Source organism: Mobula birostris, chromosome 4 (assembly GCF_030028105.1).
Source record: "Mobula birostris isolate sMobBir1 chromosome 4, sMobBir1.hap1, whole genome shotgun sequence".
Taxonomy (NCBI): domain Eukaryota; kingdom Metazoa; phylum Chordata; class Chondrichthyes; order Myliobatiformes; family Myliobatidae; genus Mobula; species Mobula birostris.
The window spans coordinates 146,159,861-146,181,698 of NC_092373.1; the positions used below are offsets into that span (position 1 = coordinate 146,159,861).

The 21,838-nt window shown below is 41.3% G+C and overlaps 1 protein-coding gene across 7 annotated transcripts in view; it reads left to right on the forward strand.

Moving 5' to 3' along the window:
• Positions 1-21,838, forward strand: part of ugl (ureidoglycolate lyase) — a 73,700-nt gene that overhangs the window by 39,045 nt on the left and 12,817 nt on the right. For all 7 annotated transcript variants that reach the window (XM_072256209.1, XM_072256210.1, XM_072256212.1 and 4 more), the window contains 8 exons: positions 2,453-2,529; positions 2,639-2,749; positions 3,921-3,980; positions 6,872-7,028; positions 10,777-10,975; positions 12,224-12,302; positions 13,432-13,524; positions 16,984-17,056. In XM_072256209.1, the coding sequence (XP_072112310.1) occupies positions 2,453-2,529; positions 2,639-2,749; positions 3,921-3,980; positions 6,872-7,028; positions 10,777-10,975; positions 12,224-12,302; positions 13,432-13,524; positions 16,984-17,056 (849 nt within the window). The remainder of the gene's footprint in view (positions 1-2,452; positions 2,530-2,638; positions 2,750-3,920; positions 3,981-6,871; positions 7,029-10,776; positions 10,976-12,223; positions 12,303-13,431; positions 13,525-16,983; positions 17,057-21,838) is intronic.

Consider the following 21,838-nt stretch of genomic DNA (forward strand, 5'->3'; position numbering starts at 1 on the left):
AAACAGAGCCTCGGTCTCGAGAGAATAGGTACATGGAACCATGGACACATACACAGAACACAGAGTCGGGACCCTTCCTTGTATACAGGACGTAGGGCCGGGACTCACACACAGAACAGAGAGCCAGGACCCCTCCTTGGGTACAGGACATAGGGCCGGGACTCACACACAGAACAGAGAGCCGGGACCCCTCCTTGGGTACAGGACATAGGGCCAGGACTCATGACCCCCCACGGGGTAACGGCAAGATGGCCAGACTTACCCCACGGAGGCGAGGACAAGACAAGACAAGACATGGCTCCTCGCGGGGCAACGGCAAGACGGCCAGACTTACCCCACAGATGCGAGGACAAGACAAGACATGACTCCCCGCGGAGCAACGGCAAGACAGCCTGACTTACCCCACGGAGGCGAGGACAAGACAAGACAAACACCAAAGAACAACACAGTTCCTATCTAGTTCCAGCGATAGAACTAGACTGAGGTGCAGGCAAGGGCTACAGATAGGGCTAGAGGCGAGAGGGGCAGAGAAGGGATTCAGACAGAGGGGTAGGACAGGAATCACAGACCGCCAGGGCCAGGACTTGACTAGGTACTCGGATGCCGCCAGGGCCAGGACTTGACTTGGTACTTGGATGCCGCCAGGGAAAGGACTTGACTTGATACTCGGACGCCGCCAGGGCCAGGACTTGGACGTGGTACTTGGATGCTGCCGGAGCCAGGACTTGGACATGGTACTTGGATGCCGCCGGAGCCAGTACGTGGCACTTGGAACCTTCGGGTAGTGGTGAGCTCTAGACTTGGCCCAGGAACAGTAGACAGCGGCTCCTGATTCTCTCCGGTGGGTTAACTTACAGACCCACCTTGATGAGGAAACTTTGCAGGCTCGCTTCCGCAAGGTAACTGGACAGGGTCACTCCGGTGAGGAAGGGTGAATTACTGGCACTCGCTTCGGCAGAGACTAGGCTTGCTCCTGCCAGATGACATCAGCACACCATACCTTTGATGATTTTGCAGACATTCCCGCGCCGAACGGCTGAATGCCGGAGACTATAAACTACCAGTTCAGCCGAGCGTTAATTGCCTCTAATCACCAAAGCCAAGGGACATGGGAAAACAGGGAATCAATGGTCCGGATCGTAACAAAAACAAGGTAAATTTAAAGGGACCCCGATCCGGACTATGACAGACCTCCTATTTATCTCAACTGTCATTCAAATAACTCCTCCCTTCTCTTTCTGTGTAAGAATGCACCAGCAGGCCATGTCCTTGGGAAGTATAAACACGCTCCAGAGAAACCATAACATCGATTGTCCATCAAATAACGCCGCCCTCGGTCACCATAGCGACTTACGAGCTGCTCAGTGCCCTCTCTCTCCGAACTCAGCAGAAATCCAAAAGTTAATCTCAGATCTTCCTCGAACCTTAAAGTGACAGTCCACAGGAAATATGAACCTTAGGCGTTCATAGCACCATCTCAAAGCAGTTTTCGTCTCTCTCTCTTTTTTTCTCTCTCTCTTAAAAACAAGATGTCGGTGTTAACTAACTCCCTCTCTCTCTTTTCAAAAGCACAGTTCATAGGGGTAATTTAGGACCCCGTTACACTCTGCTTCTGAAATTAAATTTCAGCAAAGCCAAAGGAATTGAATTTTGGAAACTGTGTACACGCTACAATATTGTGCATTTAGTGCCTGCAACCGAATATAAATTGTCTGCAGTGGAATTTATTTATTAATATATTATAGAGTTTGTTAAGATCACTCAGGCAAAAATAATAAGAAAACATCTGAAATCCATAGCAGTTCGAAGCTATTAAAATTTCTGTCTGACTGATGCATTCAAAATATTAAGGGTGATTTTATTTTACTAGGGTGGTTAACATGGAGGTAAATGAGCAAACTACTTTTCCTCCTATAGCATGAGACCCAGGATGTTATTCCATCCCAACACTGATTCCCACCAGTGGGAATGCCAAATCCCTAGGAAGTAGTCATCAAGAAAATAAGGAACATGCAGGGGATCTGCATGGGTCATTGAATATTGGCATCCAATGAAGTGGCAAAGAAAGAGGCCTGAAGTGTGTTCGCCCCAGAGACCAGTAAAATAGAGGGAAAGTATTTGGAGTATGCTTCAGTATTTAGGGCTTAAGTGAGCAAAATTATGCCTTTAACTGCAGAGGCCAAACCCTCAGGATTTAACTTTGTGACTAATACTTTGCTCATCTGGAGTAGATGACAATATAAGGCAAGTTAAAACCTCTTCCACCAGAACATTCAGATGGTGAGAATTACTAGTGAACTTCACCAATGTACTGGCCAATTGAGTTTTATCATATCACCATACTTGCTTTCGATCATCTTTCACCGAAGGAAAACAAATCAGAGACAACATTTCTTGGCAAATACAATGGCAATAGCTAAATATTTACAATGCTGTTGAATTATATATCTAGATATACCACCTATCTCAAGGGTTCCCGTTCTAATGCTAAGACCAAGAGCTTGGAACGTGGTTGAACACAACTTGATGGTATGTTGTTCTTCAGTCTGCAAATTATTTTACTATTACAATAATCTATGTTGTAGATTTTAGCTATTCTAAAATTTCATATGAAATGAATATTGATTGCACTTATTAGATTAATGGACGGGAAGTCCCCGGGCCTCTGTTTGATTTTGGACTACTGATGTACCACTGTGGACGAATCTTGTTTGAAAATGAATGTGGTCCTTTCTTTTATCTGTCAAAGGTACGCTGAAAGTTTCCTTTTGAATTATTTTATCATTGTTTTTACAATGAGTTGTTTTTCAGTTTCGGTCATCAAAGTCAGTCTGCAGCTATCAGGCACCTGAGATGCTGTAACATGCTTTGCATTGCAGTTGATTCCAGGATAGGGTGAGCTTATAACTGCCATCTCCTCTCCTCTGGAAGCTACTGAGCTGGTGTCCTTAGACAGTTGCCTGTCCAGTTAGTAAACGATCTGGTTGTGTTCTGAAATCAGGTGGGATCCCCTGTTTCCAGATTGGCATTGATAGTATGTTTTACCATGTTACAATATAGTACTGAATGGGATTTCATTGCTTTTCCACATCAAAATAAGTAAGCTGTTTACCAAACACTTCAGCATATTGCACTTATTCTTAGTTAAGTTATTGACAAAGAGGCAGCTTTGAATTATTAGATACTGTTTGATACAAGCTACTTAAGAGCAAATAAGAGAGCAGATATTTACAGTGTACCACTGTCAATGTGGCTGAGTAAAGATATTCTCTCCAGTGAGAGACTGAACCTGGAACCTTCCTAATCTGAATACTTAAATACTTCTGATCACTCAGGGAATTTTATATGTTTCTTTCAATTAATCACTAGAGGATATTTGCCATTGGTGAGTCAGTACTGAAGTTAACTGCTACAATTTACTTTGGTGGGTGACATCATAAATGCTGCAGATGAATCTATTTAAGTAAAAAATCTTGCAATGTTACATTCCAGCCTTTCTTGGATCATGTGGCATTTTCCAAATATATAGGGATGTTATAAAGAAGCAATTTATTGTTTCTTGGGTGGACATAAAAATCTGATTAACCATGTTATTTTTATAGACAGCAATAAAGGCTGCGGCTGAATTTAACAGTAGCAGGAAAAATGGGATTCTTTAAAAACTGACATATTAAGTCTGCTATGGTATGGTTTCAAAATGAGGGTTAATGTTACAATCTTGTGGTCAGCTTATGGGCTTGCGTTTTGTCTACACGTTTTGTAAGTTCAACTGTCCAACCTGAATTTCAATTGAGCACATCATTTAACTTTTTAATGTTTAAACTTGCTTTATGATAAATATGTTGTTCAAATACATGCCCTGAAACATATTCCAAAGTTTACAGATTCAATTATTTATCAGCTATTCCATTAAATTGCAGGTTGAAAGTCATCTGGAGGCCAGATTGTGGAATAGGATCTTTGTTTGGGCTCAAAAGAAGGTATGGTTTTAAAGAAGTGGAACCAAGTTGTGAATTAAGAGTCAGTGCATGGCAAAATTTAATAAAAATATATCAATATCCTTATTAAATTTTCAAATCATTTTAACTTACTGCCATCTACTGCTACTGTATATTATTTTCCTTTTTTAGTGTATGTGTTTTGATAAGCTTCTGCAGAGAGTATTGTGTGTAGCTGTAACTGACTGCTTTTTATCATGTAGATGTTAAAGCTTCACTGCAATCCAGCTGTTTTTGTATCTTCACAATTTTTCATGTTGAATAGTATAAGGTTTGTAGCATCTGAAACACTCTATGAAACAAACTCTCCATTGATGAAAAAAACCATCCATTCGATTATTGGCTGATGAGGTGATTAGTCCTACGTGCAGGGTGTCGTGGACTGTTACAGCCAATAAGATCATAAGACCATAAGATTTAGGAGCAGAAGTAGGCCATTTGGCCCATTGAGTCTGCTCCGCCATGGGCTGATCCACTTCATCCAGTCATCCCTACTCCCCCGCTTTCACCCCATACCCTTTGATGCCCTGGCTAATCAAGAACCTATCTACCTCTGCCTTAAATACACCCAATGACTTGGCCTGCACAGCCACTCATAGCAACAAATTCCACAGATTTACCACCCTCTGACTAAAGTAATTTCTCCAAATACATGAGGGAGTGCCATCTAAACCTAATAATTGTGTCAACCAGAAGTAATAGTTGGAACTTTGGACTTTAATTACCCCTCCTGGCTGGTGTGCCTTTTGAATTCTGAAGTGTCTGACTTAGGAGTTGGTGAACTTCCATGTTACTATCATACTCTGGTATTTTGGCCAGACCATCTGATCTCACTGTCCCCAAATGGTAAACTTCCCTTTATTTGTTTCATTAGCTTAAGGTGTGACCAACATTGGCTACTCACCACCTGGAGGAATCCAATGTTAGTGGAAGTTTCTGGCTAAGTCTCATAAACTACCATTCAAAATGTATCTGGTATTTCAACACATGCACAAAGGAATCTCTATGCACACCCTGGCTTGTAACACCAGAATCTCATCAGAGATTGGATAAGACTTTTTAATGCTGCTGTTTGATTATGGGTCACAAATTCTAGGAAGTGAAGTTTGGGGATAAAATCATGTAGTTGTACAGCACAGAAACAGCCCTTTTATTCCAACTCAGCCAACTGACAGTGATAGCTATCTACACTAATTTTTGTATTGTCAGCAAACTTCCTAATCAGACCACTTGTGATTTCATCAGCAATCCCAGGACCAATCTCATGTGAAAGTCCATGTAAACAGCATCTATAAAACTATCTTCATCAAATTTCTTGGTTACCTCCTCAGAAAGTAACTCAATCAGATTTGTGAGATAGCATTTGTCTTGCACAAAGCTATGTTGACATCTGTTATTCAGTCCCTGCCTTTTGAAGTGAACTTTTTGTTGCTGTTTCTTAGAATTGATGTAAGGCTCATTAACCTGTTGTTTCTTGGCTTTTTCCTATTTTCCCTTTTTGAAGTTATCAGTCTGCTGGTACCCCCCCTGTGGCTAATAGAGATACAACAAACTTGTGACAGCCTGAGCTATCTCCTTGCTAGCTTTGCATAGCATCCTGGCCTAGATCCTGTCAGGCCCTGGGGATTTATCCACCTTAATGTCTGCCAATATTTCTTGCACATTTTCCTTCCCAACACAGAATATTAATATAGCCCTCCTCTAACTTAAGACTCAAGGACCAACCTTATGTTTTTTCATGACTACCTTGAAGGTTACTGAACTATGGTCACCTTTTCCAGTATTCCACCACAGACACTTCCACCTCTTGCCCGTGCTGGTTTTCTAAGATAAGGGTGAGTACAGCCCATTCCTAAGTAAGACTTTCTCCATATTGTTTTATTAAACCTTCTTAAATGCACTTAATGGACTTCACCCTCTGACTCCAAGGCAATCCATTTAATTTTGGGAGGGTTAAAATCCTATTCTTTTTATACCCATACTTGATTTGACTAGCTACCTATAATAGATCTTCAGAACACAGGCATGAAATTAATTGAAGATTAGGGTAAGTCTGATTATCTATTTTCACCCTAAATATAATAATAATAATAACAAAAAATATCAAAAATACATAATAAAAGACCAACAAATTCAAAATGATAAATGTTGAAAATGCCAAGAATAAACAGAAACAATCCAACACACTACAGAATCCTGGAGCAGTTTAACACAATCTGATTACTTACATAACCATAATCAAGTGACAAAATTCATTCATCAAAACCTTGCTTTAAAATACAAACTTGTTAATGAAATCACACCTTACTAGAAACACAAGCCCAATCCAGTTTTAGAGGCAGAATACCACAAATTATATTATCACCAATCAATTATTACAGATAAAACAATCCATAATAACTGCCTGGATATGATAATACAGCAAAATCAAGCAAGAACAACTAATTTAATAGATAGGGCTATTTCAAACACACACACAACCTACAGAAATCAATAAGTGGAAAGCACCAGAAATGTGTTGAATTAAAAGAGGAAATTGAAAGACTTTGGAACATGAACAGGGTATACATTTTCCCAATAGTAATATCTACACCTGGCGTCATCCCAAAAGCACAACACAATAGTGTTAAACAATTAGGGCTACACAGTAATATTTATGTAAATCTTCAGAAAGCCACAGTACTAAATACCACTAGAATAGTCTGAAAATTTCCAGCAATTGAGAAATTAGTTTTCTTGGCTGTGCCCATACCTCAGGTTTTACTGGCTTGAGCTGAGAAAAAACAATAATAGTAATGATATTTTGAAGTCTGAATAAACTGAGAAGTGTCTGTCCTGCAGTAGAATTAGCCTCCTTATATTACCTTTTTCAGTTGGGTTTACCAATTGGTTCCATCAAAGCCACAGTCTTAATAGAAAACATCTTAGCTGCATTTGAGATGGAAGAAATCCTCTATGAGCTGCGAGACCATTCTGCTGGACTGAACTGTGGAATCTGGGATTACTCAGCCTCTTTTGTAAACAAAATGGGTAAGCAAGTATAACTCAACTCGTACTAAATTACATTACTGAGATTTAGTGTAGTGTTAACCTGTTTTATACGTTTGCTTTGAAGTTGCACAAATGCAAATTCTTTCTTAATTTTCTTTCTTATCTTTAATAGAATTCACAAATGCATTTGAAAAGGGGGAGGGTTAACAAAAAGGACAGAATTTTGGGAATATTATTAATAAAACAAACTTAGCAACATTCCAAAGACTAAAACAGGCATTGTAATTATAAAACCATCATAATAAATCCAAAATGGAATTCAGCAGAAAATTCTGTACATGGGGCAGTTTGAAAATGGAACTTGAGCCAATTTTGGTGCAATTTTGGCAAAAGGAAGTCTATATGAGGGGTAAAGGGAAGGACAGAGATGGAGAAAATGGGATGGGGAAGGTTATAGGAGTCTTGTATGGAGCAGAAATACCAGCATTGACCAGTCTGGTCCTGTTTCTTATCAAAATTGCAGTCCTGTGACCACTCTAGTCTATGGTTATATTTGTTTGTTGGAGTCCTCCTGGATTCTCCCGATTAATTCACCCGATTTTCGCTGATTCAAAACATTTCCGTTCAACAGAAGAGTTGAGTTAAAGCACCCACCTGAACTAGTTCTATCAACTAAATTGGTGGAATAGTTTTATCGGTTGTTTTTTTCATTGGACATCTTATAAGAATTAGTTAATAAGAATATCTATTGTCATTCATACTGTAAGTATACAGTAAACTTATTTTTCCCGTATTTATTTTTCTATTTAACTATATGATTGACCCTTTCATGTATATAATGACCTCTAGAATTTAACGAGTAATTTAACAGGGGAAGCCATTTACACTTTTCTACGATACTCAGCATTTTCCAGCAGGCAGAAGGAAGGGTATATAAGCAATGTGCACCTGCAGGCTTGCCTAGGTGCCCCATCAGTGCTACCCTGTGTTGGCATTGTGCTCCTGCTTCCTGCCCTGATAGCAGCTGGGCACTCTCTCAGCACCAACCCAGTTAAAGTTGGAGAGCTCCTGCAGCATGTCCCAATCTCTGACCAAAGTTCTTCCTTAGTGCCCTGATTTTGGCCCAGGTGGAGCGTGTACTCATTCTGAGAGCTGGCTATTAGAAAGTGCTTGTTAATGAAGGGCTGGACAGCTAGGCTTTTACTGTAGCTGGCGTCTACAATGCTGCAGCAAACAGCAAAGTTACCAGCACAATACATTTCTAGTCGTGTTATATGATTTGTTACATTCACATATGCACTGTTTCCCACTTTTGCGTTTACCAAAAATGATCTTACCAGATTTTTTTTTTTAGAACTGGTACCATGTCTGGCTGACCCCTATGAAAGCTAAGGGTACATAGAAACATAGAAAACCTACAGCACAATACAGGCCCTTCGGCCCACAAAGCTGTGCCAAACATGTCCCTACCTTAGAACGACCTAGGCTTACCCATAGCCCTCTATTCTTCTAAGCTCCATGTAGCCATCCAGGAGTCTCTTAAAAGACCCTATTGTTTCCACCTCCACCACCGCTGCCACAGCCCATTCCATGCACTCACCACTCTCTGCGTTAAAAAACTTACCCCTGACATCTCCTGTGTACCTACTTCCAAGCACCTTAAAACTATGCCCTCTCGTGCTAACCATTTCAACCCTGGGGAAAAGCCTCTCACTATCCACACAATCAATGTCTCTCATCATCTTATACACCTCTATCAAGTCACCTCTCATCCTCCATCGCTCCAAGGAGAAAAGGCCAAGTTTACTCAACCTATTCTCATAAGGCGTGCTCCCCAATCCAGGCAACATCCTTGTAAATCTCCTCTGCACCCTTTCTATAGTTTCCACATCCTTCCTATAGAGAGGCGACCAGAACTGAGCACAGTACTCCAAGTAGGGTCTGACCAGGGTCTTATATAGCTGCAACATCACCTCTCAGCTCTTAAATTCAATCCCACAATTGATGAAGGCCAATGCACCGTATGCCTTCTTAACCACAGAGACAACCTGTGCAGCAGTTTTGAGTGTCCTATGGACTCAGATCCCAAGATCCCTCTGATCCTCCACACTGCCAAAAGTCTTAACCATTAATACTATATTCTGCCATCATATTTGACCTACCAAAATGCACTACTTCACACTTATCTGGTTTGAACTCCATCTGCCACTTCTCAGCCCAGTTTTGCATCCTATCGATGTCCAGTTGTAACCTCTGACAGCCCTCCAGCATTGGTACAATGCTGTACCATTGTAGGTGCAGCATTGTATAAATCAAGCTGAGCTGCCTAACGAAAGATTAGCTTTATTTGTCACATATACATTGAAACATCGAAACAAACAGTGAAATGCATCGATTTGCATCAATGACCAACACAATTGAGGTGGGTTTCAGAGGTAGCCTGTAAGTATTGCCATGCTTCTAGCGCCAACATAGCAAGCCCAATTCTTGATGACCTGACTGGCAGACCACAGTACGTGTGCTTGCAACACTGTGTGTCTGACAGAGTGATCAGCAGCACTGGGGCTCCGCAGGGGACTGTCTTGTCTCCCTTTCTCTTCACCATTTACACCTCGGACTTCAACTACTGCACAGAGTCTTGTCATCTTCAGAAGTTTTCGGATGACTCTGTCATAGTTGGATGCATCAGCAAGGGAGATGAGGTTGAGTACAGGTCTATGGTAGGAAACTTTGTCACATGGTGTGAGCAGAATTATCTGCAGCTTAATGTGAAAAAGACTAAGGAGCTGGTGGTAGACCTGAGGAGAGCTAAGGTACCGGTGACCCCTGTTTCCTTCCAGGGGGTCAGTGTGGACATGGTGGAGGATTACAAATACCTGGAGATACGAATTGACAATAAACTGGACTGGTCTAAGAGCACTGAGGCTGTCTACAAGAAGGGTCAGAGCCGTCTCTATTTCCTGAGGAGACTGAGGTCCTTTAACATCTGCCGGACGATGCTGAGGATGTTCTACGAGTTTGTGGTGGCCAGTGCTATCATGTTTGCTGTTGTGTGCTGGGGCAGCAGGCTGAGGGTAGCAGACACCAACAGAATCAACAAACTCATTCATGAGGCCAGTGATGTTGTAGGAATGGAACTGGACCCTCTCACGGTGGTGTCTGAAAAGAGGATGCTGTCTAAGTTGCATGCCATCTTGGTCAATGTCTCCCATCCACTATATAATGTACTGGGTGGGCACAGGAGCACATTCAGCCAGAGACTCATTCCTCCGAGATGCAGCACAGAGCGTCATAGGAAGTCATTCCTGCCTGTGGCCACCAAACTTCACAACTCCTCCCTTGGAGGGTCAGACACCCTGAACCGATAGGCTGGTCCTGGACTTATTTCATAACTTACTGCCATAACTTACATATTACTATTTAACTATTTATGGTTCTAAAACTATTTATCATTTATGGTGCAACTGTAACAAAAACCAATTTCCCCCGGGATCAATAAAGTATGACTATGACTATGAAAATCCTAACCCATACTGTATGTCTTTGAAATATGGGAGGAAATGGCAGCACCCAGAAGAAACCCATGCATTCATGAGGAGAATGTACAAACTCCTTACGGACAGCCGGCTCTGTAATCTGTTGTGCTGACTGCCATGCCACCCTGTGACCGGTGCTGCCTATGACCAGCTCCTAACTTTGAGATGATGCCAAATGACTTGATCCAAACAATTTGAATCTTAAGTAAACAGATGCACATTGTTAGCTTATTTCATACACTATTTTTCAGGACATCGGCAGGAATTCCTGTTACCAGATCGCAGTAAATATGTGAATATGGAGAAAATGTTTTTGAAGAGCTACATGGATCTTCTAGTAAAGACCTGTCACAAACGAGGTGCTTTGGCCACCGGAGGTATGGCAGCTCAGTTACTGCCCCGGGATAAGGAAAGCCCAGAATATCAGAGAATCTTGGCAAATGTTACTCGGTACGTGCAGCTGCATTTACAATTAATAAACAGTAATGGGATGCTCATTTTCAAAATGCTATATATTTTCAGAATGTCTTCCTTCAAAATCACTTTATTTTTGAAGTAGCTCTCATTAAATTCCATTTTAAATTCAGATTGAGATTAATTTATTATTTACACAATGAAACTTACAGTGAAATGTGTCATTTGTGCTAACAACCAACACAGCACAACCCAATGATGTGGCGGGGCCTGCCTGCAAGTAGATAAGATGAAAATTCAATACCTAACAGTTGTACTAAGCTGTGCAGACTGATATGCAACTCACCTTGATATTTCCTATGAAATCATTCCGTTTCATTTGACCTTGCTCTATAGTCTGGGCTTTTTAACCCAGCTATCTTCGGCTCTTCAAATGTTGACTCTGGCCAATTGCTGGACATCTGTGACCAGGACTTTGGGTAAATCTTGAAGTTATCTCCCTCTTTCTTTCCTGCTGCTCCTCTGCTCCATGGCAGAGTGGTTGCTGACTGGCTGCAGGAGGGAGTGTGCGTTCAATGAATGATGTTGTTCTGTGATTGCTGCACTGCAACATCTATATGAAACCTTTCCAGTTGTAGACCACCTCTATGTTGTTTTTGTTGAATTTTGCAATCTTTGTAGTGGACACGATGAAGTTGTAGCAGATTAAGATAAAAATTAGCTTTATTTGTCACATAAACATCAAAATATTGAAACATAGAGTGAAATGCGTCACATGCATCAATGACCAACACGTCTGAGGATTGTGCTGGGGATGGCCCACAAGTGTTTCCACCAACATAGCATGCCTACACTAAACCTAACCCTAATCATATGTCTCTTGGAATGTGGGAGGAAACTGGAGCATGCAAAGGAAACTCGCGTCGTGGGGAGAACATACAAACTCCTTGCAGACACTGGCAGGAATTGAACCTAATCAGTGTTTGTTGGCACTGTAATACATTATGTTAACTGCTACTCTAGTACGTCACACACAGTGAAATCCAATTTCTTAGTATTTATGTCAATCCTACATCTTTTCACCTTCTGCTAAATATTCATTTTAATAACTAAGTCTTCATTCATTATTCATTCTTTGTCAGCTTAAATATTTCTCCTGGTTATTCCATACGGCTTCTATTTTATGGATTCGTGTACTTAGTTTGTAAAGTTTATAAAGTCTACAAGTATACTTTTACTTAGATTGTGCACGCAGAATCTGACAGTGTTTCATTAATACTTTAGTTTGAAACTACTTGAAATCAATGCTGGAGTTGATGGATTCATGGTGTTTGATCTGGACTTGGTTGAACCAATGACAAAGGTATCCTGAAATGTATCTTTGATATGTTGCACAACCTTCATTGTGAATAACGAACCCATATGGGCATCACAGTAGCACAACGTTATTAGAGCTCGGAGCATTCCAGAGTTCAAGAGTTCAAATCCCCATGGACTGTGTGCGTTTTCTCTGGTCCTTCAGTTTCCTCGCACAGTCCAAAGTCATACCAGGTAGGTTAACTGGTCGTTGTAAATTGTCCCGTGATTAGGTTAGGGTTAATTGGCATTGTGGGGTCGCCAGAGAGACTAGGCTCGAAGGGCTGGAAGGGTCTACTCCACATTGCTTCACTAAATAAGTAAATAAATAAACTTCATTCTTAGTTGGAGTTGTGGAGTTACTACAGGGAATTAAAATATCAATTTGGTTAAGCAATAAAACTTTAGACTTCTGAATTTTGTAGGTTAAATTCCACCCACTGAATCACAACAGATACTCCATTTCAGAATTCTACCAACAGTAATTTACCTGCTTACGAAGTCATTAAAGATCCTTTTAGTGAGGGAAGTGCTCTCAGTGGTTCAGACCAATGTGTTTTACTCTTGGACAGCTGTCCCTTTAAATGCCAGAAGACACATGTTTCTATCCAAAGAGCAGGGAAGTGCTGACTGATTTCTTGGTGAATATCTAACTCTACAAAATGTTTTCTGGTCAACATCTTGTTGGTGAAATGTTACTGACCATTTTATTTGTACATTACACTTTGAGGCTATCCATGAAATGCCTCAATACAACCTTGAGCCAATTATTGCACAGTATAAATGCAATAATTTTTTTCACTATTAGTTCCCAGGTTACATAGTCCAGAAATTCTGCTGAGTATGTTTTCCCCCTCATTGAACCTGTGCATTATTAACAATCATTAAACTGTCGATATAATGCCACACTTAGTGAAAGACGATGATGATAGCTGTTAAATGAACAATAGGTACCATGCTGCAGTTCGACCAGGTTATCCCAGTAGATCTGGCCCTTGAAGATTGGGCAACTCAAAACTTTGCCTGTTCATAGTTTTTCTTTGCTGGCTCTTATTCTTTATAGAAAATAGACATTTTCATTGGAACTTCTTGGTTCAGTCCATTGACATTGCTTGTGTTGGTCTATTCAATCTCAGTTATTCCTAAAGCATACAAATGGACCTAACCAGCTACACATCCTGAGAGAAGATGTGAATGTGACTGCAAGTGATCTGCTGACTGTGCCTTCTGTAAGTGTTTGCAATACTCTGTTCACCCAACAAATGGTATATCACTGAAAGCTGAGTGAGCGCAGCTTATGGGCACTTTTAGGTGAGAAAATTTAATCATAATTTCTGTTGCAATTAAAGTAAGTTATGTGAGTAAACGGTATGTACTTGTAGTTATACTATTTACATAACATCTTACAAAATTCACTGATCTGTGAGTGCAAGTTTTTTCAATTTTTTAGCTTTTGACATACAAACATAGAAAATAGGTGCAGGAGTAGGCCATTCGGCCCTTCGAGCCTGCACCGCCATTTATTATGATCATGGCTGATCATCCAACTCAGAACACTGCCCCAGCCTTCCCTCCATACCCCCTGACCCCCGTAGCCATATCTAACTCCCTCTTAAATATAGCCAATGAACTGGCCTCAACTGTTTCCTGTGGCAGAGAATTCCACAGATTCACCACTCTCTGTGTGAAGAAGTTTTTCCTAATCTCGGTCCTAAAAGGCTTCCCCTCTATCCTCAAACTGTGACCCCTCGTTCTGGACTTCCCCAACATCGGGAACAATCTTCCTGCATCTAGCCTGTCCAATCCCTTTAGGATCTTATAGGTTTCAATCAGATCCCCCCTCAATCTTCTAAATTCCAACGAGTACAAGCCCAGTTCATCCATTCTTTCTTCATATGAAAGTCCTGCCATCCCAGGAATCAATCTGGTGAACCTTCTCTGTACTCCCTCTATGGCAAGGATGTCTTTCCTCAGATTAGCGGACCAAAACTGCACACAATACTCCAGGTGCGGTCTCACCAAGGCCTTGTACAACTGCAGTAGTACCTCCCTGCTCCTGTACTCGAATCCTCTCGCTATAAATGCCAGCATACCATTCGCCTTTTTCACCGCCTGCTGTACCTGCATGCCCACTTTCAATGACTGGTGTATAATGACACCCAGGTCACGTTGCACCTCCCCTTTTCCTAATCGGCCACCATTCAGATAATAATCTGTTTTCCTATTTTTGCCACCAAAGTGGATAACTTCACATTTATCCACATTAAATTGCATCTGCCATGAATTTGCCCACTCACCCAACCTATCCAAGTCACCCTGCGTCCTCTTAGCATCCTCCTCACAGTTAACACTGCCACCCAGCTTCGTGTCATCCGCAAACTTGGAGATGCTGCATTTAATTCCCTCATCCAAGTCACTAATATATATTGTAAACAACTGGGGTCCCAGCACTGAGCCTTGCGGTACCCCACTAGTCACCGCCTGCCATTCTGAAAAGGTCCCGTTTATTCCCACTCTTTGCTTCCTGTCTGCTAACCAACTCTCCACCCACACCAATACCTTACCCGCAATACCGTGTGCTTTAAGTTTGCACACTAATCTCCTGTGTGGGACCTTGTCAAAAGCCTTCTGAAAATCCAAATATACCACATCCACTGGTTCTCCCCTATCCACTCTACTAGTTACATCCTCAAAAAATTCTATGAGATTCGTCAGACATGATTTTCCTTTCACAAATCCATGCTGCCTTTGTCCAATCATTTCACCGCTTTCCAAATGTGCTGTTATCACATCCTTGATAACTGACTCCAGCAGTTTCCCCACCACCGACGTTAGGCTAACCGGTCTATAATTCCCCGGTTTCTCTCTCCCTCCTTTTTTAAAAAGTGAAGTTACATTAGCCACCCTCCAATCCTCAGGAACTAGTCCAGAATCTAACAAGTTTTGAAAAATTATCACTAATGCATCCACTATTTCTTGGGCTACTTCCTTAAGCACCCTGGGATGCAGACCATCTGGCCCTGGGGATTTATCTGCCTTCAATCCCTTCAATTTACCTAACACCACTTCCCTACTAACATGTATTTCACTCAGTTCCTCCATCTCACTGGACCCTCTGTCCCCTACTATTTCTGGAAGATTATTTATGTCCTCCTTAGTGAAGACAGAACCAAAGTAATTATTCAATTGGTCTGCCATGTCCTTGCTCCCCATAATCAATTCACCTGTTTCTGTCTGCAGGGGACCTACATTTGTCTTTACCAGTCTTTTCCTTTTCACATATCTATAAAAGCTTTTACAGTCCGTTTTTATGTTTCCTGCCAGTTTTCTCTCATAATCTTTTTTCCCCTTCCTAATTAAGCCCTTTGTCCTCCTCTGCTGAACTCTGAATTTCTCCCAGTCCTCAGGTGATCCACTTTCTCTGGCTAATTTGTATGCTTCTTCTTTGGAATTGATACTATCCCTAATTTCTCTTGTCAGCCACGGGTGCACTACCTTCCTTGATTTATTCTTTTGCCAAACTGGGATGAACAATTGTTGTAGTTCATCCATGCAACCTTTAAATGCTTGCCATTGCATATCCACCGTCAATCCTTTAAGTGTCATTTGCCAGTCTATCTTAGCTAATTCACGTCTCAAACCTTCAAAGTTACCCCTCTTTAAGTTCAGAACCTTTGTTTCTGAATTAACTATGTCACTCTCCATCTTAATGAAGAATTCCACCATATTATGGTCACTCTTACCCAAGGGGCCTCTCACGACAAGATCACTAATTAACCCTTCCTCATTGCTCAAAACCCAGTCCAGAATAGCCTGCTCTCTAGTTGGTTCCTCGACATGTTGGTTCAAAAAACCATCCCGCATACATTCCAAGAAATCCTCTTCCTCAGCACCTTTACCAATTTGGTTCACCCAATCTACATGTAGATTGAAGTCACCCATTATAACTGCTGTTCCTTTATTGCACACATTTCTAATTTCCTGTTTAATACCATCTCCGACTACTGTTAGGTGGCCTGTACACAACTCCCAACAGCGTCTTCTGCCCCTTAGTGTTACGCAGCTCTACCCATATCGATTCCACATCTTCCCGGCTTATGTCCTTCCTTTCTATTGCGTTAATCTCTTCTTTAACCAGCAACACCACCCCACCTCCCCTTCCTTCATGTCTATCCCTCCTGAATATTGAATATTCCTGAACGTTGAGCTCCCATCCCTGGTCACCCTGGAGCCATGTCTCTGTGATCCCAACTATATCATAATCATTAATAACAATCTGCACTTTCAATTCATCCACCTTAATTACGAACGCTCCTTGCATTGACACACAAAGCCTTCAGGCGCTCTTTTACAACTCTCTTAGTCCTTTTACAATTATGCTGAAAAGTGGCCCTCTTTAATGCTTGCCCTGGATTTGTCGGCCTGCCACTTTTACTTTTCTCCATAGTACTTTTTGTTTCTACCCTCACTTTACACCCCTCTGTCTCTCTGCACTGGTTCCCATCCCCCTGTAGTGAACTAACCTCCTCACGCCTAGCCTCTTTAATTTGATTCCCACCTATATGTGATAGAGTAGGCTTTAATGTGGTTGTTTTCTAATTTGACACTGTCATTGAAATACAAAATAAGTTTTCAATTTCAACTGTAAGCTTGCTTGCTGAATTTATTCTTATGTTTTCAATACGTAGGGTGGAGTAACCTTGAATGGATTAAAGTACAACATTGGTGTTGGAATTCTCTTCATAGAAGTATGGCTAAGAGGTATGAATAAATTTTCAAAAGAACATTAGTGATCAGTTTTGATACAGAAATTTATATATTGAATGGTTATTTACTTGTAACTAAACATTTGGAACAACATTGGCTTTAAACAAGCTCACCACTTAAATCTTAAATGAGAAAAAGATGTGGCTGTGGTTAGGTCCAGAAACAGTCTGGTTAGACAGTGACATCTCCCTGCTAAATAGATTGATTGTTCTGAGTGTCTGTGTTATATATCAGTTCTCATTCTATTGATTGGAAATGGTCTGTTAACCCACTAAGTAGAGATGTGATGAGATGTTTTATGTTTATAGACCAATGGAGAGATGTAGTAACTTCTATACCATGAGTCAACATCCTAACTAGCAAATATTACAAAGGCATGACCAGCAATCAGACGTGCATAACTGTGCTGCACAAATGAATTGGTAGCTTTAATGGGAAGGGTATTATTAACCCAGTATGTGGAGATATGACATCATGAAACACATCATTACATTTTCAGCATCAAACAGTCCGGTAGAGGACTTCTATGGGCCAAGCAGAATCTGAAAGGGGAGAGGATTTGTCATTGTTTTGGATTGACATCCTGCATCAGAGTCCTGATATAGGGTTTTGACTTGAGATGTTGACATTTCCAGCAACCTCCCCACCCCCCCAAACAGGTGTAGCTCACTTTTTCTAGCAAACTGTCTCTCCAGATCCCAGCACGTGCAATTTCTTGTTTTCCCATTATATCGTCATCTAGGTTAACAGAGTACCTGTTACAGATCTTTATGGGATTCATTTAAAGGGACCAGGTCCTATAATATTGTATGGAACAGATTTTCTGATTAGTAGTGATATTTTATCCCCTGGACTATGATATCAGATAGTGTGCCCTAGAATCTGCACTGCATGTAGGAGAAGGTAGAATTGGAAAAAGTAGGGTCTGTGACTATTTGGCAGATAACTTCTGTACTGGATTAGCTGCAGCTACAGTAAATACTTGGGATGAGAGTGCAGTTGAGCTCTGATTAAAAAGTTATCTCTCTGAAATATGTAGTGTATTTCCCTTTGCATAGATGCTGAATGATTTGCAGAGAATTTCCAGATTTTTCTGTTTTTATTCACGCTTCAGCAGCTGTGATGCTTCATTGTTTCAATGTTTTAAAGTGACAGACACCCAGACATTTGCACAGATGTCAGTTTCCTGCAGCCAAGCTTGCCAAGTTCAAACATTGCACAATCAAAAAAGGTAGTGAATACAGTAATCAAAGCCCAGAGTGTAAGAACTAAGGTGGATGATGTTGCAGCTCTATTACAGATTGTTAGGCATGATGTTGTGGCCATCACTGAATCATGGCTGAAGGATAGTTGTAGTTGGGAGCTGAAGGTCCAAGGTTACATGTTATATCGAAGGGGTAAGCAAGGTAGGCAGAGGGGGTGGCGTGGCTCTGCTGGTAATGAATGGCATCAAATCAGTAGAAAGATGTGACATCGGATTAGAAGATGTTGAATCCTTGTGGGTTGAGTTAACAACCTGCAAGGGTTTAAAAGATCCCGATGGTAGTTATATACAGACCTCCCAACAGCAGCTGGAATGTGGACCACAGATTACAACAGGAGATGGAAAAGGTGTGTCAAAAGGGCAATATTATGATAGTCATGAGAGATTTTAACATGCAAGTTGACAGGGGAAAATCAGGTTGGTAATGGATCTCAAGGGAGTGAATTTGTTGAATGCCTACAAGATGGCTTTTGCAAGCAGTTTGTCGTTGAGCCTACTAGGTGGGCTTTACTGGATTGGGTGTTATGTAATGAACCAAAGATCATTCGGGAGCTTAAAGTAAAAGAACCCTTAGGAGGTAGTGATCACAATATGATTGAGTTCAATTTGAAATTTGTTAGGGTGAAAATAAAGTCTTACACGGTGGAGTAAAGAAAATTACAGTGGTATGAGAGAGGAGTTGGGCAAAGTAAATTGGAAGGAGATGCTCACATGGATGACAGCAGAACAGCAATGGTGAGAGTTTCTGGGAAAAATAAGGAAGGAGCAGGATAGATGTATTCCAAAAATGAAAAAATACTCAAATGGCAAAATTGTACAAGCACGGCTGACAAGGGAAGTCAAAGCAAAAGAGAGAGCATACAACAAAGCAAAGATTAGTGGGAAGATAGAGGATTGGGAAACTTTTAAAAACCTACAGAGAGCAACTAAAAGAATCATTAGGAAGGAAAAGATGAAATATGAAAGCAAGCCAACCAACAGTATTAAAGTGGATAGTAAAAGCTTTTTCAAGTACGTAAAAAATAAGAGAGATGAGAGTGGATATAGGACGCTAGAAAATGAGGCAGGAGAAATAATAATGGAACACAAGGAGGTGGCAGATGAATTAAGTGAGTATTTTGCATCAGTATTTACTGTGGAAGACACTAGCAGTGTGACAGTATGTGAAGGGTGTGAGGAAAGAGAAGTGCAGTTACTATTACATTAATTTGCATATTGCATATTCAGATGGAGATGTAATGTAAAAATTTATACTCATGTACGTGGAGGATTTGAGAAATAAAGTCAATTCAATTCAAGGGAGAAGGTGCTCAAAAAAGTGGGAAGACCCCAGGGTACATAAGTCATCCAGACCGGATGAACTGCACCCTAGAGTTCTGAGAGGTAGCAGTAGGGATTGTGGAGGGATTAGTATGATCTTTCAAAAATCATTGAACTCTGGCATAGTGCCAGAGGACTGGAAGATTGCAAATGTTACTCCACTCTTTAAGAAAGGAGGAAGGCAGCAGGAAGGAAGTCGTAAACCAGTTAGCCAGACCTCAGTGGTTGGGAAGATGTTGGAGTCAATTGTTAAGGATGAGGTGATGGAGTACTTGGTGACACAGGACAAGATAGTACAAAGTCAACATGGTTTCCTTGAGGGAAAATCTTGTCTGACAATCCTGTTGAAATTCTTTGAGGAGATTACAAGTAGGATAGATAAAGGGGATGTAGTGGATGTTGTATATTTGGACTTTCAGAAGGCCCTTGACAAGGTGCCGCACATGAGGCTGCTTACCAAGTTAAGAGCCCATGGTATTACAGGAAAGTTATTGGCATGGTTAGAGCATTGGTTGATTGGGAGGAGGCAGTGAGTGGGAATAAAAGGATCCTTTTCTGGTTAGCTGCCAGTGACTAGTGGTGTTCCCCAGGGGTCAGTGTTGGAACTGCTTCTTTATGTGTTGTATCTCAATGATTTAGGTGATGCATTAGATGGCTTTTTTGCCAAGTTTGCATATGATATGAAGATTAGTGGAGGGGCAGTTAGTATTGAGGAAAGGGTAGGCTGCAGAAGGACTTAGACAGATTAGGAGAATGGGCAAGAAAGTGGCAAATGAAATACAATGTTGGGAAATGCATGGTCATGCACTTTGGTATTAGAAATAAATGTGCATACTATTTTCTAAATGGGGAGAAAATTCAGAAATCTGAGATGCAAAGGAACTTAGGAGTCCTCGTGCAGAACACCCTAGAGGTTAACTTGCAGGTAGAGTTAGTGGTGAGGAAGGCAAATACAATATTAGAGATCTAGAATACAAGAGCAGGGATGTGATGCTGAGGCTTTATAAGGCACTGGTGAGGCCTCACCTTGACTACTGTGAGCAGCTTTGGGTTCCTCATCTAGGAAAAGATGTGGCATTGGGGAGGAGGTTAACAAGGATGATTCCAGGAATGAAAGGATTCTCATATGAGGAATGTTTGATGGCTCTGGGTCTGTACTTGCTGGAATTTAGAAGGATGAGAGGGGATCTCATTGAAACTTTTTGAATTTTGAAAGGCCTAGACAGAGTAGGTGTGGAAAGGATGTCTCTCATGGTGGGGGAGTCTAGGACAAGAGAGCGCAGCCTCAGGATAGGTTCAAAGATCAAATTTAATGTCAGAGAAATGTATACAATATACATCCTGAAATGCTTTTTCTTCGCAAATATCCATGAAAACAGAGAAGTGCCCCAAAGAATGAATGACAGTTAAACGTGAGAACTCCAAAGTTCCCCCCCCAGCTCCCCCCTCACGTGCATAAGCGGCAGCGAGCAACAATTCCCCCTTCCCCCACCAGCAAAAAAGAATGCACATTGGTACCATCACTGAGCCCAAGCGTGTGCAAAGCAATAGCAAAGACAGACCAAAGTTACCTCAAAGGCTTCGCATTTCATCCATAATTTGACAAACCACAGGTTCTCTCTCTCCCTGGCTAGGGAGAGGGAGGTGTCCCCCATTTTCATGGGGGATAGAGGGACATCCATTTAAAACAGATAGCCTAATTCTGCTCTTATGCCTTATACTCCTATTGACTCAAATAATTTGAGTTTTTTTAAAAAGACCTGCAAATTATTCCGATCTTTCTTATTACCCCTCCTTCCCATCCCAGCTCTTCATACTGGATCTCCAAATACTAGCCAATCTTGATGTCTTTGTTATAGGACAATGCAAGCCTCAGGAAGTATTGTCAATTTGCCTTGAAGGGATTCATATTTAAACTTCCTCTCACCCAAGCACTGATGGTACAAACCAGTAAAATTACCATAAATCAGCATAATACCATAAGTCTGGCATATTGAGCTCTACCTTGTTGAGACCCAGTGCTGACTCTCAGACACCCTCTCTTGCTTGTCCCTTGAACAGGACCTCACTAAGGAACACCAAGCCATTGTCTCTCACACCATCACCAACCTTATTGACTCTGGGGATCTCCCATCCACTGCTACCAACCTCATAATTCCCGCAACATGCACCCCGCACCTCCTGTTTCTACC